At 35.9% G+C, this 19,658-nt stretch overlaps 2 protein-coding genes across 2 annotated transcripts in view; both read right to left on the bottom strand.

Moving 5' to 3' along the window:
* Positions 1 to 46: 46 nt before the first annotated feature.
* LOC306870668 (b(0,+)-type amino acid transporter 1-like) lies at positions 47 to 11,766 on the bottom strand. The gene is made up of 13 exons (XM_079418068.1): positions 11,744 to 11,766; positions 8,896 to 9,044; positions 7,537 to 7,684; positions 5,478 to 5,720; positions 5,275 to 5,400; positions 4,882 to 4,981; positions 4,429 to 4,473; positions 4,152 to 4,275; positions 2,734 to 2,837; positions 2,530 to 2,626; positions 2,258 to 2,407; positions 1,806 to 1,980; positions 47 to 775 (listed from the first exon to the last, which is right to left on the bottom strand). The coding sequence occupies exons 2-13, from the start codon at positions 8,998 to 9,000 to the stop codon at positions 714 to 716; spliced, it is 1,479 nt and encodes a 492-aa protein (XP_079274194.1). The 5' UTR covers positions 9,001 to 9,044; positions 11,744 to 11,766; the 3' UTR covers positions 47 to 713.
* A 3,906-nt stretch (positions 11,767 to 15,672) lies between these two features.
* Positions 15,673 to 19,658, bottom strand: part of LOC306851610 (centrosomal protein of 89 kDa-like) — a 104,021-nt gene continuing 100,035 nt past the window's right edge. Inside the window, 1 exon segment of the mRNA XM_079387995.1 lies at positions 15,673 to 16,583. Within this exon segment, the coding sequence (XP_079244121.1) occupies positions 16,208 to 16,583 (376 nt within the window). The 3' untranslated portion in view covers positions 15,673 to 16,207.

The raw sequence follows: 19,658 nt of genomic DNA, 5'->3' as shown, positions 1-19,658 counted from the left end.
AAAATCATTATGCAATGGTCACAAACAAATAAGTATATCCCAGTAAAGAGTTAAAATATGTCATTTATTATTTAGACTCATCTAAGCATCTCTAAGGTATAGTGTGCAACAGAATTCCACATGATTGTTTTAATAATTCCCCTATATGGAGAAAATGAATGGGATTTTTAATCCCAGAACCCCACTGTTGCACTACACGTAACTCTTTAATAGGCTACTTAAAGACTTACATTACACCAATTCTTAATCTGCTGTGACTTTATGAGTCTGAGTCTATTCATACACTGGGTTGTCCTAAAGTCATTGCTTGAAAACATCTGTTTAACATTCAAGGAAACATCATTTTACTTTGGATCATTTCTTCACAATTCGTACATTTCAGTTTAGTAAACTTGGAAAAATATCCTTGCTATTCTGTACAACAAACTTGCATACAAGAACACACTTATAAGTTAGATAAACTGGAAGTATTTCTGAATTTACAGATGTTCATGGAAGTGTTATGTTATTCTTTAAAATAAAAAACATATCCCTCCCTGTGACCCAGGAAAGACTTGTAAAACAATGGCTGGTCAGGCATAAGAAATAATAAAATAAAAAAAAATAAAAAATCTGTCCATGTGCAGCCATGTTCCTTTTAAGGATCCTTTATCCACATTTCCATGGATCAGTCTGCGGTCCACTGCTGTGACTGTCCTCCAGTGTGATATCTGTCACTCAGTCTTTTCAGGTGGAACGACTTCCAGCAGCAGCTGAAGGTGCATGGTGAGTGGCCCTGAAAGAGTTACCGGGTCAAGTTTAAGAATTTGGTGTTGAACATGGGAAGAGATGCTATTTAATTATTAGCCATTCCTTGACTAAATGTTTTTGGTAGTGAACATCCACTAAAACAACCTTAAAAGTAGCGTGACCAGCCTTTTAGGATAGAGGGTTAAAAAAATTGAATTACTGTATACAGTATAGGCCTATTGACATTCTGTGAAAATTTAAATATTAAATCAATTTAGAATGTTAAAATATTTGTTAAATATAGTTTTATATTATCATATGTTTTAATATTTATATTATTTTGTAAAGTCATTTTGTTAAAATAATGTTTTGATCTCTTTGCTAATTGCAATGGTTACTAGTTGTGACCCTGGAGCACAAAACCAGTCTTAAGTCGCTGGGGTATATTTGTAGCAATAGCCGAAAATACATTGTATGGGTCAAAATTACAGATTTTTCTTTTATGCCAAAAATCTTTAAGATATTAAGTAAAGATTATGTTCCATGAAGATATTTTGTAAATTTCCTTCCGTAAATATATTAAAGGGGTCCTATTATGCTTTTTCACTTTTTGAATTTTAGTCAGTATGTAGTGTGTATGTTTGGGCATAAAATTATCTACAAAGTTACAAATCTCAAAGTCCACTCCAAAGGGAGATATTTTGTTTTTAAAAAATCCCTTTTTAAGAACTACAACGAACGGTTCGTTTGGACTACAAAGTTGTTTTCCGGTTTTTGTGACATCACAAATTGTAAATCCCGCCTACGGAAATTTGAATGGTTGGCGGGTGTGGAGAACTCTTGGTTGAGCTCTACACGTTTCAAAATCGAAACCCAGTGCTGGTGTTTTTATATCACTGTATTTCTGATGGAAACCAACTGTTTTCAGAAAATTTTGGATGTCATTTTCATTTCATCTTGCATATAATGTCTGATAAAGCAGCGTTTATCAAATTATTATAAATTTATCAAGAGTCAAAACAAACATACATTTGCTCACTGGAATATAGGTAAATGTGTAATTTCCAGCTACTTACTCATGATGCGGCGAATCCAGTTCAATTTGTAGTAAATTAAGGGTACATATAAGAGAAGACCACCGACTATGAACATTGTGCAGTACAGGTATTCCCACTCAGGCTTTTCTATGATGGGAGCAAGAACCAGATAACAGGACACAATCACCACCAGAACAGGGATGACTATCGGCACCTGAGAGAAACAAAAAGCAAACATTTTTATGTTGGGCAGCCATTTTACAATAGGTTACCATAAACCATAACATTTCCATTCTAGCTTCCTCTTGAAAGTTGCCTTTTGCACCACTGGGAATATTATTGGATCTCATAAATAGCTTTTAATGTTCATAATTTTAAAATCTGCAAGTTACTTTGGATAATAGCATCTGATAAATGATTACATATAAACGCACATACTGTGAATGGTGTGAAAGTTTTTTAATCAATCTGCATAATGAGGTGCCACTAACCTTGACAGGTCTCTGAAGCTCCTTCCTAGTGAATCGCATAACAATGAGCACAAGACATGTGAGCCCATAGAAAACCCACTGAGCGAAACTGAAGTAATTGATCAGAGTGTTTATGTCTGCAGGCATGATGTAGATGATTGAGAGGATGCCCTACAGATCACATACAAGAACAAATACTTAATCATAAAACTTAAATACTGTTAATATGCTTAAAACTGTTGTCATATATTTTATGTAATAGTGTTGAGAATGTAATATTACATGAGACTTACATTAAACATTAGAGCTGGAGAAGGTGTGTAACGTTTCACACTGATGTACGACATGATCCTAACCATGTGGCCCTCCCGTCCCGCCACATATGTCAACCTAACATATATAAACAGACACAACAGACAACGAGAGTCAGGCCCAGAAAACAACTTTCAGCAATTTTCCAATGTGCAAATGACCATAAAACAGCCGAATTTCCTAACCTGCCTGCAGTGAAACAACTCCCATTGGCTGCACCAAAAGTGGAAAAGACCACAAATAAAGGCACAATCCATGATAATGGGTACAGCACTCTGTCACCAAAGGTCTGTGAAGTAACCAATGATTTAATGAAATACAACTTAAGAATCATGTTACATAAAAAATATATGAACTGAAAATAAACAATTAAATTTAAGTCTCAAAAACCACTGACCAATGAATTTCCATGATGAAATATCCAATTGTTTATGATTAGTGTAAGGGTTTTTAAAATACATTTTTAGAAACTGTGCTTGCAAAAAGCAATTATTTGGCATTTTGCAATGTATAGAACTAAGCATAGCTAGGAAAAAAATATATTTTCAATAGAATATTACCTTTTCTAGGTCTGGAAATCACAGACTTCAAATTCCCTGATGTTTTTAGGTTTCCCGTGGTTGTGGGAACTAGTGACGTTTGCTTTTGAAACACTGCTTTGTGAAGCTTTGAAACCTTTGTGAATCATGTGTTTTGAACCAGTGATTTGGGGCGAGTATCAAAATGCCAGTCATGTGATTTCAGTAACAGAGGCTGTTTCAAAATGTTTTGAAATTTCAATGGTGCCCTGCTAAGGGTCCATGAAACAGTGCCTGTATACATTTGTAGACATTTTTTTATGACGCATTTGTATAATAAAAGGAAAGTTGTAGTTATTAGTCTCTTACTGGCCTGATTGACCAAACTCTCCATAAACAAAACAAGTTCTACGAATTAATAATATAGCACATATTATACAGACACATCATATTCAATGACATTAGATGATTTGTTCATTATTTTGTATTTTATTATTATTCTGTTTGTAAAAGTATTTATGCATGTTTGATCTAACGTTTCAGGGCATTTACAACGTTCTGACCAGCAGGTGTCCCCAGCGCGTGGCATTTTGAGAATAAACGGTGAATAATTTTGTGAGGCAATAGGTTAATTTGATTCAAAGTTTCGAAAAGCGTTATTTCTCTCATTAATATCATGAAAGTGACTGCATTCGAAATGGCATACTTTCCTGCTATACAGTATGCAAAAAAACAGTATTTGAAAAGAGTAGTATGTCCACATTCATGGTACTCATGAAACAGTAGGTGTCAAAAAGTACCCAGATGACTTACTACTTCTAGCGACAACCTGAAGTGTGCATACAATGGACAAATTACTATCCCATGTGGCCACGGAAGAGGATTTGTGAGTGGTAGTGAAGCAATGTAACTGACACTAGTGGCTCACATGATAATGACAACAACATGGCCAATGAATGTAGTACATCCAGATATCATTCATACTATATAGAACATACTTTTTTAGCAGTTGCAGAGTAATTACTTATTCAAAAGAAATACCTAATCAAACAAAGTCTGTGACTATGACTATGATGCACACTCACCACAGCAACGGCAGGAGACTGCAGAAGTTCAGTAGGGGTCATGACACTGAAATATGCAATGTTGACAAATATATAGCACACAGTTACCAGGGGAATCCCAATAATTATTGCCAGGGGAAGGTTTCTGTTCAAAAAAGAGAGAACAACACAATAAGACTTCATGGTTAACACTGAAGCACATACTAAATTTAAATGGGGGAAACTAACATGCTCATGTACAGTTTTCATACGATTTAGAAAAATAGAATTAAAATGTCAAGTTTCATTTCACTCTGACCTGTACGGATTTTTCAGCTCTTCTGTTATGAAGTTAAGCTGATTCCTATGAAAAAGACAAAAGGACTTTTAAATGAATTGCCATAGTTGACTGAAGCTGACTTCTAGTCTTGTGCATGCTTCTCTCAGAACAATAAAGCCCTGGATTGAGAATGATCTGATGAAAGTCCAGGCAACTACAAAAAGATCCTACTGCATTGAAATTTCAAAAAGCATTCAATTCCTTTTTCCCATTTTAGCACATGTCTAAACATACTCTCACATGTGCTAAAAATCCACTCTTATCAGATGTTGCTTTAACAGAGAAATCATTAGATTGTGTGAATGATTCCCAGGGCTGAAAGCACACGGAATTTCGACACGGAAGAAACCGTATGTGTATTAAATGTTTCAAAAAGATGAACACTGCTGCTTAACATATGTGCAACATTATATGAACTCGTCAATAATTTACCATCCATCATAAGCCCATAGTCCGTTGTAAAATGCAAGGCCAATTGCTCCAAATGATGTTGTTGCCCCTGCAAATGAGTCTTTGAGATTCTGTGTATTGCCTAAAAAACAATTATAACAATATGAATTTTACTGATCTTTCATTGAACATTTACAGAGGTCAACTTATCTAAACGCATCTACAGTAATCTCTGGCCATAGTCTACGAGGAGTCATCTTTCACAACATAATAAAAAAAATATTTCTTTATCTGCATCAAAATGTTTTTGATCTCAGTCCGTTCGATTGAATACTAAAATACTAATGTTCTTTTTAGTGTCACTTATGTCAGGTGTCAATAAAAAGATAAGAGTCACAAAGACAGAAGAGATATCAGATTGGATAAAAGAGGTACCTTGAGCCAGCAGAACAATGCCTGAAACCACGATGATGACAATAATCAAGAGTTTGGCTGCTGTGAAAAAGTTCTGCACTCTGGATGCCAGCTTCACACTCAGACAGTTGACGGCTGTAATTATTACTGATGGAGAGAACAGACAACAGTTGAGTCCAGTATAACGTCATTTAAATATAAAAAGAGCCTAGACCTGTACATACAGATACAAGCTGCAGCCAGGCACTTCGTGACCACTTCAGGGGGAGTGCACCCTGGGTAAAACGGTGTGGAGGCGTATTCGGCACAACTCAGGGCGATGATGGCAAATGACGAAGGCTTTAACACGATGATCGTGGTCCAGGAATATAGGTATGCCAGCACTGGCCCAAAACCCTCCATCAGGTAAGGATATTCTCCACCAGACTTCACGATCATTGTGCCTAGTTCAGCATAGCAGAGGGCCCCTGCACACGCACACACATGCAAACCTCTTAGTTTCTCAGTGTTCAAGCTGAGGTCAATGAGTCCATTACCAAAAGGTCTTCAGCAGGCAGAGTCAGTGTTAAACTAAAGAGGATTTCTGTGTCTTGTGAATTTTTCCGAACATTATGTGACTTAAAATGACCGACTGAGGGTTTCTGAGTGAGTGAACATATCTGATTAACCTCTTTGACTTTGCACAACTATAATCTCAGCAGAAAGTTTGGGATAAAATAAAGATTTAGTTTTAGAAATTTGTAACACAATGCAGTAAAACAAAAGCTGCAATGGATGGAGCAAAAAAAAAAAAGCTTAGTACGCTACTATTATTTAATGCAACTACCATAATGAACTAACAATCTTGCTTAATGTAAATTTTTTAAATATACTACTTAAAATTGTATGTCATAAATTAATTTTAGTATGTATTATGAACAAAAATCAATTAACATTGAACAGCAGCATACTTGAAAATTAACCTAAATATATGCTGTAAAAACACTGTTCATTGTTTATGATATCTAATGCATTAAAAGCAAGGAATCATTGACGGGCGTTGAATTCGCGTCGTGGCCGTTTACACCTCGGGTGTGCATTATTTGCCGTTGTTGTTGTTACCTCGCTTGTGAGAAGTCATGTAGTTTTGAAGTTGTTAAACTATATTACTCATAAAATGGTCAGAGTAACGTTAGCGCTAACAACACTATACGTCTGTGAGGGACAGTCCTTTCCGTACATAATAAAACTTAATTTTGTGGCAAAAACTCGAATATAATCTGTCGATTGTATCCTTTTGTTTACTATATTTATTTGTTTGGCCAGTGTTGTTGTGGGTTTTGGTTCTTTTGCTGTTTTAGGCTGTAAGGATCGTTGAAATAACGCAAATCATTTGGCGAAGCGATATGGAGCTGTAATGCGGTCAAAAGCTGCCTGGAACTACGTTCGCCGCGCGTTTCCCTGAAAATAATTCAACAATTAAAAAAAATCAAGGAAAGGCCCTAATGAAGAAATCTGTTTCAAGATATTTGCATAATGATAACTTTTGACAACGTTTAATTCAGGTGGGAAAAGAATTAATCTTCATATATATTCCTAGCCATTTCTAATAAACATTTTATATGACTAAATATGATTAAATAGTAGAGAAATTCCAGGATCAGTTCCCTCTTCAAGTAGGCCTAGTATTTTCATCGGGTCAGTCGTAGAAAAATCGGATTGGTTGATAATTTTTGACGTTTAATCCAGGTGTGAAAATAATTAATATCTAGTAGTAGTGCAAGTGCACGGAGAGATGTGCGTGTGCACAGGACAAAGTTTGAGCGCGCACACGCACACTTGAGCGAGAGGAGAGACACGTTTTAAGTGCGCGCACTCTGCGCGAGAGCAGCTTATATCCGAGAGCACGCGCCCGGTTTTGAGCGAGAGCAAAGGAAATCCGCGTGCGAGCGGGGAGATTCACTCTCGCGCATTAAATTAATCTACTTTCGCGCTACAAAAATGCGCTCTCGACATTTGGCAGTAAAATAACGCCATAATTGTTAAATAACTGAACCTTATCGTAAAGTGTTAGCAATAAAATATAGCACCAATTAATAAAACATCATCCTTTGGACATAAACATTGCTTTAAGGGACAGTGAATCTTGTTACATCATATGGAGAGATTATCAAACAGCCAAAACAAATATGACACGAGGTGACAATGCATAATCTCGCATTTATCTTTGTTATGAGGGTATATCAGGCTTATCATCAAGGCGTTTGTGCAACCAGATAATGTGTCTGCTGTGCGTATACTGACCCATCGTAGCCAGCACTCCACACGCCGCCCACACACACAGACATGGACCCACTGCTCCAGTCCCCTCCAGAACCGCTTTGGGAGAAATGAAGATCCCTGAGCCGATCATTGTTCCCACAATCAGACAGATGCCACTTAAGAGACCCACCTGAGACATTCAAGTTCAAGGGTATTGGTTTAATTGATCATGTATAGTAATTGAATTATTGTGACATTAAAAATTAGGGATCCATAATATATCGATACCACATACGATTTTTATATTGAGATTTTTTTTTACTTTAGCAATATTTGTTGGATACATCATTTTTAATGTTAATTTAATCCATTTTGTACATTCAGGTTAAGTTAATCTTTAAAAATGCCATTCTTTGACACAAAAACAGTATTATTTATAAAATTATAGTGAATTTGGGCATCTGCTATGACACTCGCTATGAGAAATACTGCAAGCGGAGTGATACAAACATATATCAGTATGATATATACTGATCATAATATCCGTTTTCACTAGAATATTACACTACTGGAAAAGGCTCTCAGCCAATCAGATTTGAGGACCAGAAAGAGCTGTTGTATAATTATATATATATATATATATATATATATGATAAATATATAAGATAGAATAAATAAAGGATTCAGTTTTGTGCTAGTCTGATGAGATCCTCCAGTGTCCATCCAGTTGTTGTTGTTGACGTATCAAGAAAGGTTAACGGATTGTCCACAAAGGCAGTCTTCCTCTGCACCTTGTACACTCAATCTTTCCAATCATAACATCCTTTTCTAATTATAATACATTGTTATAATGTTATGTCTAAATTCCTTTGTAGCATTTAAATCGATTGATTTCAGTTTTTAGTGTTTTTTTGTTTGTTTTTGTTGTTTTTTTACATAGAATTGCCATTTAATTGGTTATCAACAGTAACAAATAATAATTCAACATATCAGCCAGAATATTAATATCTGTGCATCCCTAATTTCAGTGATCTACATGATGTCAATGCACTTTTATTAAAAGGGGAATGAAGCTTGAAGCTTGGTCTATACCTCATATATTGCCTGTTTTGTCTGAATATAAGCTAAAGCTATTTGTAGTAAGATGACCTTCCGTGTCCTTATGCATGCAAATTAACATATAAATAGTCAAACTTTTCATTAGTGGGAGTCACAAAAGAATATACAGACAGACGGGTCAGGAAGGGGAGGGATTATGCTGCAGTGATGGCGACAGGCACCACCAGGTTGACCCACAGTTAAACCCTTCACACACCCATTTGCACCGTTTCTGAACAGAAACCAGTGATCATGCAACATTCTTCCCATTCTTATGTGTGATTCTCTTTCTCTCATACTCACATTCTTCTGCAGAACTGCTGCTTTTGGCTGATCGGGCTTTTTGGCATCCAAAGCCCCTGAGACGCTCCCATTGTGAGGGTTAGGTTTCTTCAGATCTTCATCCATCGTTCACAGGATCAACAGTCCAGTCTTACTTTTGTGCAGACAGACTGAATAAATACAGACAAAAATATAGTAAATTTTTTACTATAAACATTATTATTATTACGCATATTACAATCAATTGGAAAATAGTTGATTAATAAAAAAAAAAGGAGAAGAAAACATCCAAGACAGAACCTGATCTAAAAGACATGATGGAAATCTAACAAGGAGAAACACTCTTATTCTTAGTGTCTGTTGTTTTGATGTCTTGTGCCTGTGGAGCTCATCACGTCAGATTACTTCAAACAACCTAAAGGCCAAGTTATAGATTAAAGACATTATAGTGTTTTAAGTGTTGCTAATGCAGGTGACTGTGTGTGTCAAGATGTTATGGCCTCTGTGACAGATCTATTTATTTATACACAACAGCATCTGCTTCACATGCACTTCAACTCAAATCAATTTGTCTCCTAGCAACTACAGTATAATAGCCAAAGGTTCAGTTTATACTGCAGTCAAGAAGCACTGACTAGAATCCACTGCAAAAAATCTGAGAGAAAGTGAGTATTATAACACATAAATAACATAGAATACATAATATTACAATTCTACTGTAAACTCAATAGAAGAGTTCACATACATTTTTTGTTGATTAAGCTTATTTGAAAAATCCATTCATTTGTGCATCAGGTATGTGCTACTCAATCCAAACACTATCTCAAAGAATCTGTTTTCTCATTCTACACAGATAGGAAATTATTGTATGTCCTCTACAATTAAGACACTGAGGCTGATGTCCACAAGTGGCTACTGATGCTAAACCTTATGAAAATAAATAGCAAGAGTAAATTAAATAGGATTTGTCTATTGATTTGGAGACAGATACATTCATCTGTCTCCAATGGTCCATTATGTAGCCCTATATATACTCTCACTTACCTTAAAGACTTACAGTATAAACAAACACACATCAATTCGTCAGTTATGACTGTTTTCTTTTTTTGTCAAACATATATCATGCTTGTAAAAATACCTTTCACAACTGACAAGAACTGTCACATTATCAATAACTTTGCTACAATACTGTAACAAAAATAAGGTACTGAATATTTTCTAAATGCATTTTTTCAGGTGCAGTTAGCAAGACAAACTATAGGTTAACTCGAGCTTACTTTCAGTGCCACCGATTCCAATCGTGTTTAACTTGAGGCATGAGGCAAAAGACAAACCTGCAATGCAATCAGTTATTCCAGCAGATATCCCAAGTTTTGATCCATTTCCAAATTCATGTGTTTAATAACCAACAAAAGTGGGTGGGACTTTCCATGTTCAGTCATTCTCCAGGCTGACCGTGATTGAAGCAAACACGTGATAAGAAGGAGGAGAGGGACCAGGATTGGCTAGAGGTGAGCAGGCTCTGACCAACACAATACTCCTTTGAAAGAGACACTTGATATGGTTTGGTTGGAAAGAGGGGGTGACAGCATAAAGCCAAGGACAGAACAGAACAGAACCGTCTCAGATCAAAGCACTACCAATACAGCTCAATACAAGCCAGTGCTCAAATACATGCAGGCCTGCAAATGATTAAAGCAGTGCAAGCCCCGTGATCTCCAATATAAACACCATATACGTTATACAGTCAAGAGCTTCTCTGACTGATGTACTCGTTTCTGCTGGCTCTCCATTTTTTTGTAGAGTTCAAAAGCTGGCCAATGAGCATGGTTAACTTTGAAGTCAGAACACAGTGTATCTCAACACAGAGTTCCAAAGAAAACCAGGCATCAGCTTGCTGCTGAATTATTGTTATACATAAAAATACTTGATATGAACTTAAAGGACTCTCTCATCTAACTTTTGCTGGCAGTTTACATAATTTATTAATCTATCTTAATGTTAATTTACAAAAGTACTATTGATCATTATTAGTTCGTGTTTGTTCCTACTACATTCGGAAATATTCAATACTTCAACTTGAATTACTAATGTATTTGTATAAATAGAAATTAACATTAATGTACATTAATTAATACTGTAAGAATGTTGTTCACTGATATTGTTCATGATAGCTAATAAATAACATATTACTATAACAATGTTACAGTGTAGAAACATATTGTAAAGTTACATGAACACTAATTACAGCACAGCTGTAACTTGCTGTTACTATGTAACTAATCCCGGTGTTTCAACAATTCCTACCTAAACACTAAATGTTACACACCAATAAAACTAACACAAACAACTATTGACAAGATGAGTAAGTTTCAGTTTTCTGTTATTAACACATTACACTCAGAAACAGTGATTTTCACTCACTACTCCCTATACACTACCATAACAATATGATACCAAACAGACAGACTGACAAGTGAGGTTCAGAGATTTTTCACTCAAATCTTCCCCAAATATCCAAAATTTAATTTCCCTTTATATAGCTGTCATTTGGCTTTATCTGAGACTGAGACAGACAGCATCACTGCTCTCATTGCCAATCTTCAAATTGTTAACCATGAAATAATCTTAAAATGCCTGAACAGAGGTTTATAATAGGTATTAAGCAAAATGAGAATGTCAATGAAAGACACCACAGTATTGCACTATTGCACAGTACAGCACTATTATTCTACTTCGTACTTCTATTCAGTTTTCATAATATTAATTAATTGAGGAACATCCAAGGACAGGCAAACCTGTGACAAACAGTGTTAGATATAAAACTACATGAATATATCAACAGTGTACTCTTCACATGATTCCTTACCTTTAGATGGGCTCCACTTCTTATCCCAAACTTGAATCTACAAGTGATAACAGCAGAGATTACACACACACATATTCTAGTTGGCATCTGATCAGCTAACAATTAACCCGACTCCGTCACAGATGACTGGCTGTGCACATCCCTCCTTCACATGCAACACAGAGGAACATCTCTGAGGGAATTCATGTTTATGTAACTCATTCTCCATCTGACCAATGAACATTTACAGAGAAAATAATTAATATCAAACATTTCTACTTTACAAAACTATTTGATTAACTTTAATTCATTCAATATGAGTATACGGGCTACATTAAAGCATTTGGTTTAAAATGTATATGTTCTGCAAATGTTGATTGATTGTCTTCATGAAGTGACCCATGACCATGTTTTACTAGTTAGGAACTAACAAGAATTCAAAGTATTTCTATCATGACTTCATGGATGTACAACACATTAATTAAGACATTAACTAAGATGGGTACATCACCATGATTTATGATTTATTACGCATGATCATGATGTTTTCTTTGTAAAAAAAAAAAAAAAAAAAAAAAGTAATTTACTATCCACTGTGGCTAAATCTATACTTTTGGCACATGAATCATCATGAATTCATGCTGAAGGAGTGGATGCCGATCTACCATACCCTTCACAATAATATTATTTCATTATTTCTTGTGTGTTTATTAATCAAGTTATTGATCAGTATTTAACCTCCTAGATTATTTGATGATTGACTTGGTTCCATACTGAAGTCTATTCTGTTCATAGGGCCGCAGTGCCATGATTAGGTCAGGGTGACCTCCCATCTATGAGCATGCTGATGAGACTCTTGCCAGAACTAGGCCACCTTGAACAGAAGATATGTGCTGTCTGTGTATGTGTGTGTCGGCATCCAAATACAGTTCTCATCATTAACTAAGCATTAGCTTCTCATGACTTCATCATGTGTGTGTGGCTCACACACAAACACATATATATATATATATATATATATATATATACACACACACATTTGTGAAACAACATCAGGATATCAGGGAAGCTATGCTGCAGTCATAGCAATGGACAAAGAGCACAACTCTGCGCATTACACACCTTGGCCAACTGGAAAATTTGGGCAACACTGTCAATTCACCCCAGGGAAACACTTGGTGTAAGGACAAGGGTTTGTGGTGTGTGAGACACAGCATGCATCCCCGATTGCCCCCGATATATTTTGATATATAGAAAACTCCAATGTGCTTCTAAATTTTTGACTGATTTAGGAGAAGTGCTACTAAAAACAAATGCAAGCATAAAAGAGAGGGCTCTATTCACAAGAACACAATAGTGTGATTGAGAGCTTGAAAGGGCCCCAGATGACCTTAAACTGAGATGTTAACTTAGATAAGGAACAATCTATAACTCTACACCATCCCATTGGACAGGTAGTAAACTTTAACAAGCTCTTCTTCTATCAGGGGTTTTAACTGTTCAGCAAGAGCTGTAAATCCTCAAGAGTATAGGCGTATATACGTTTATGCCACACTGTGTGATTTATCTAAATGGCCTGTCACAAAATCTGTCAGATTCTTTAGAACTCAGATTCATCAGGCCTGTGTTTTCATCTGACCATGGTATTTTTGGTATGAATGATTTTAAAGGTATTGCCAGTTACCCATTAGGCTGTGTGACATTTATTTGAATATATCCTTGATCTAATGTCCAGCAGATGGCAGCACTACTTTTCAAATCTTCTATTAGTTCTATTAGCACCACTGATGAAATAGACCAATGTCAATACTGACTAGGTTTAATTCTTTCATTCTAATGTGAATCATTTTAGTTCCTCATTTTGGAGCAAATGTTAATGAGGAATTCCAAATGAAAAGCTTTAGGAGTTGGATTGAACATGTCTTTCTATTCTCAAAACTAATGACTAATGGCCTACTGAAGTAAGAGGTTGAGTTATATGAATAAATTAACAGAATAGTTAGAAAGCAAGACAGCTAGAGAGGTGTATGTGTGTGTGTGTGTGTTTTGCTCACTGGTTGTGAAGGGAACTCAGGGCGAAGGTACAGTGTAAGATGTCCTCGTCATTTTTCTTTACTGTCAGAACCTCAGTCCACTGGGCCTGTGAAAGGGAACAAGTGACCTGTACCTGCAGAGCTGCTTCACATACTCATAAGCATAAAAACAGCCTTCCTCTCTTTCATTCACACACACACAAAGCTTTTTTCCTCTTACCTGTGATAAGCTGTTGCTCTTTGCAGACAGTTGTCCTACATTTCCTACACGTCCTAAAATACAGATTCCTGATTTATAACATCAACCAAAGCACTGCAGTTCTCTTTCAACTCTCCAGTTCACGGGGCTGCACTATCAGACAGAAATCTGGTCTTAAAAGAGCTCTGTGACATTTAAAAAAAAAAAAAATTACCATTGTCATATTAATATAACAAACACACATGCTCCAATAAACAGCAATCTGTCAGTAAAAATCAACAAAACCATTTAAGACATAACCACTAAAGCACAGCAATCGATAAACGGTTAACTAACACTTGAAATGCTACTCCACTGCTAATATATGAAATTTATAATCAATATCCTACTGCTAACCGATAGTGCTCTATTTCTGCAGAGAGCTTGCACACATGCACATGGACTGCAGTTCTGTGACCCACTGTTTCAATAGATGCCCTGAATACAGTTTGTTTTGTGCATAGTGAGTGCTGGGTTATAATTTAAAATAGTGCAATGCCATTATGGAGAAAACTATTGGACTGCCCTAATTATGCTGCAAGAGTAAGACAGGCACTTTTTTTTTAAATCGATCAGGTGTATTGCAATAGCGTCACTGTCTGGTTTTATTGCTGTGTCTCGCTAGTTTTGTCCTGACCACAGCTGATTTGCTTGAGAACCCACTGTTTTAAATCTTTGGAATTAAGATTTCTCTCCTTGGGACAACCTCATATTAGTTTTTATATAGACGCTATATAGACAAAAAATGATTTAAAATGATACAAATGTGTTTATTGTCCCAAAATACACTAAAATATATTTTAAAAGAATTGGAGTGAGACAAGAGGAAGGTAAGGTAATATACTATTAATTTGTATTTTTTGCCTAAAAAAAGTGACAATGCTTCTTTAAATTTCCCTGTACTGGCCAAAATGCTTTAAATTCAGGAAATTTAGATGCAGTCATCACAAAGCAGAAATTGGGATAATCTTTTGTTCACTTTTGTGACATATATAAAGTATTTTTTCAAAAACAATAATTTAAAGGATAAATGATGGCCACAGATAAATAATTTATATTAAAATCATTTTGGCCTATATCTTCATTTCTCTATTTTTTACCTGTTTATGGATATATGCACCTGATGTCACGGTCTGGTTTCTGTTTAGTTTCCGTTTTGCCATTATTTGGTTTTTCCTGTTCTAGTTTCCTGTCATTAGTTAATCTTCGTTTAGTCTCTTCACCTGTGTTATATTAATTATCTTGTTTGCTCCTTTGTTCCCTGTTCTTTATAAGTCCTGAGTTCTCCCCAGTCTTTTGTCAGATCTTAAGTTAGTTAAGTTTGTAAATGTACTGTGTGTTGATGCTCATTAAAAATACTCCTTTTCGTCCACTCCTCGTCGTGCACAATTCTTCTACAACCACATACCTTAACATCTGAAGGCGTTTACAGGTTTTTCCTGAATGTGTGTTTTGGCGGTATGCTTTTTCTTCTTAATCATAATAAACTTCAATATTCTATCAAAGAATAAATAAATAAAACTTTATATCCTCAACATCTTTGCTGATGAGGCAGTATATGCATAATCAAATGCAGTTACTGTTTCCCTCAAGACAAATGCACTTTTTTAGTAATTTGGAACAGCAAAGAAAACTGAGCTCATTGCAGATCATAAGCAGAAAAACAAACAAAACTCATAATGTAATTGTTTATTCCAACATATTATTGCCCAGAATTTGTTTAGTTCTGCACTAGTACAAAAATACACAAACAGGATGCTAATTATATTACATCATGCCAATTTTGTCCTTATTAAAGAAAATTAAATGGGACATCCTTAGTGCAATCTTTTGTGCAAGGCCTTCATCCCAGAGAGAATGAGAAAGAGATTTCTGTTGCTCTGTAAGTCATCATGTGGACTGTGTAATAGAATTTCATATGCTATTGTGTGTATCTACTGATGGACGTGCTCTGTCACAAATGCTTTCTGAAATGAGCTCAACAGCTGAATAAAATGTTGTACCATTCTCCATCTGCAGGATAATCATTATTAGCTATAAAGAACGTTATATGGTTAGAAATTGTTATACACACATATGCGGAAAAATGGATCAAAATGTTTGCCACAATTAAGAGAAAGGACAGCTTTTTTTTTTTACATAAAAACACATTAAGCATTCAGGTAAATGAATTCATGAACTCAAAACACTTGTTAAGGAGGATATGGAAATATATCAGGAGTCCCGTCCACTCTTGTCACTTTCATCAGATGACGGATTCTGGTGCTGATTGGAGTCAGAGTCAAACATGGGGCTGCGCTGTAAAGGCTGTGGCAGACTGCACTGTCTGGGGGTGAAGGGAGGGGGCAGCGAGCAGGACAAATGATCCTCTACATGAGGGATCCTGGCAGGAGTCTGGCCGGAAGTGCCGCACAGGGCTGGAGCCACAGTGGCTGGACTCAGCGGACTGCTCCCTAACACCACTTCTCTCAAGCGCTGACTCTCTCTGGTCGCTGCCTCCCAAACCACCTCCAATTCACCTTCTACCTCCCTGAGAAACACAGAGAGAGAGAGAGAGAGAGAGAGAGAGCTCTCTAAAAAGGGAGAATGCCTGTTTCACACACACACACACACACACACACACACACACACAAGCATTCAGAATACACATGAGCACACAAATTTCAGTGACCTTCAGTCATTTTGTACCCTTCAGTCAATACCGGTGGATTCACACACCAGGCTTTTGAGGGCTCAGCTGTGCAATAATAACAGGTATTAACTGGAAATGTGCTAAGGCACAAACTTGAACAGAGCGAGAGAGAACGATAGGGATGACCGAGCGGTGGAGGGGTGTAAGCTGTCGTAATCATAGATCAATTAGCCGGACCATCTGTTGATGCACATCCTCTATTCCACATGCACAGACACACACACATGGTTTATGGCAACTTTCTATCTCTCTTTATAACCCACTGTGTGGAAAGTGGCGAGTCATCTCTGCAAGTGTCCTTTACACTGCAGGTTTCGGGTCTGTGATATTACAGGGATAGACCCAAAAGTGAAAATACTGTCCTCGTTTACTCACCCTCAAGTCGTTCCAAATCTGTATGTATCTTGCGTCTGTATTTTTTTCCATAGTATGGTAGTCAGTGGCTTCCGTCAACTGTTTAGTTACCAACATTCTTCAATATATCTTTTTTGTGCTCAAGGTTTGGAACAACTTGAGGGTGAGTAAATGATGACAGTATTTTCATTTTTGGGTGAACTATCCCTTTAAGATGTGTTTTTAAGTGGCCACCTTCTTCGTCATCTCTGACAGACTCCAGCAGTGCTAAACAGACTAAGTCAAACTCATCTCCCATGCTTCAGACACGACACACCTCAGAAACTGAACGAAACATATCTATATTTGTGTGTATATATTTGATCTGATGAAAACATCAAGTAACTGTTTTGATAAAATTGCAGAAATGACTTGTGGTACTGTACTTTCATTAATATATTTTTAATATTACTTTAAGAATGTTTTTGGAACGTAAGCCATTGTTTCCCATGAAAAGTGTGTTTGACATTATAGCTTTATTAAATGTTTTTGTCATTTTGAAACAAAAATAATAAAAATAAATAAGAATGAATAAATTAAAGTGCAATAAATATTTTAAAAATTTAATTTTTTAAACTTTCTATTTATTGAAGAATCACAGTTTCCAAACAAAACCTATTCAGCAGCACAAATGCTTTTAACATGAATAATAATAAGAAATGTTTCTTGAGCACTAAATCAGCATATATCAGAATGACAGTTTTGTCATTACACAAATAAAATACATTTGAAAATATATTAAAATAGAAAATAGTTATTATAAATTTTAATAATGTTTCACAATATTACTGTAATCAAATAATTGCAGGGGTAAGAACCTAGGTAAGAATAAAAATACTTTAAAGGGGTGGTTGACTGCAATTTCAATTTTTTAACATTAGTTTGTGTGTAATGTTGCTGTTAAAGCATAAACAATATCTGCAAAGTTACAATGCTGAAAGTTCAGTGGAAACGGAGATATTTAAAATTCTGGCAGTTTAATGCCTACAAAAACGACTGGTAAGGGACTACAACGAGTTACTTCCCGGGTCCGATACGTCACGGACCCAGATAAACCTCGCCCCAGGGAACAGTAACGAAGGGGGCGAAGCCATGCTGCTTTTAGAAAGAGGAGGAGAAAACTAGGGGTGGGCGTAAAAATCTATTCATATATGAATCGCGATTTTGTCTTCTAACGATTTTAATGGATTTACAAGTTTCAAAATCATATGTTTAAAGCAGTGCTTCATAATACTGTTACTCGTGTCGCCCTGCTCTGCATCTCTCTCTCATTCAGATCGTCACATCAGCTCCAACAAACTGTTCCAATTATACACTTTTTCTCATTTTCACACATCAATGAGAAGCGTTATACATGGAGGCGTGTGCAGTTTCCGTGCTGTATTAAGGCTTTAATTAGGATAAAGCGGTAACTTATATTCAAATCTAACAGAAGCAGTAGCACTTTCAAATAAAAGCGTATCTAAAAGTATGAACCAACAACAAACAAACAAAAAAACATACAATTAAAAGCCATGCTTGCACAGGTTCTGCGCGATCCTCTTCACTAATATCCTCTCCGTCTCATTCGGGCTCAAATTGATAAGCAATATAGATGATGCCATTGTTTACAATACAACCGGAGCACATGCTGCTGATGTAAGGGGCGGGATGTTCAGACGCGCACTAGAGGCGGTTTAGTCAATCACAACACACTGGACCAGCTAACCAATCAGAGCCCATTACGCATTTCTGAGGGAGGGGCTTCATAAAACCAGGAAATAATCGGGCGTTTATCAGAGAGGGGCAGAGAGGTGTGGAATAAAGGTGAATTATGTGAAAAATAATGCGTAAAAAAAAAAAAAAAAAAAGAATACACGTTTGACTGCACCCCATATACACAATCAAGGCTAGAAAAAAAACAATCAACCACCCCTTTAAACTTCAAAATACAGTAGTGAATTCTGAATATATATATATATATATATATATATATATATATATATATATATATAGATGCAATTGTTGAGACAGAAATTATAAATAACAATAAAATTAACAGAATCTTCTAAATGTAAACAGCACATCCCTCTCTTCTCTCATTACTCATACTCATTAGCTAAAGAACTGACAGCCTAATTAAATAGCCAATAGTTTTACTTTCACCACTGCTCAATTTCTGAAACTTCAAGCTTAAATCTACATTTCTGAATCATACTAAAAATGTATTTATATTTTTTTATCCATTTTTCAGTCAACAGCTTGAGACAGCAGATTTGTCCCAATACTGAAAATTATACATAATTTGTGACCGGTGCTGGCAAAAGGAGTCGGAATGCGCAAATTTTCAAAAACGAGTTATTGTTATTTTCACATTCTCCATTAAAATATCTTCAAAATGATATATGACTTGTTGGAATCGGATAAAAAAATGACTGAGCTGCAGCCGTTTGAAGGCAATAGAAGCAGCAGATCTGATTTTGAGAAAAATCGAGTTAAAGATTCCAAAGCAGAATCACCAAGCAACGTTGCATATTTTCCTCCAATTCTTTTCTTAATAATAATTAATATATTATTAATCACAATATAGCTATTTTTATT

This window comes from Barbus barbus (assembly GCF_936440315.1).
Source record: "Barbus barbus genome assembly, chromosome: 1".
NCBI lineage: Eukaryota > Metazoa > Chordata > Actinopteri > Cypriniformes > Cyprinidae > Barbus > Barbus barbus.
Note: the sequence above shows the minus strand (reverse complement) of the source record. Positions and strands in the feature narration are given on the sequence as shown.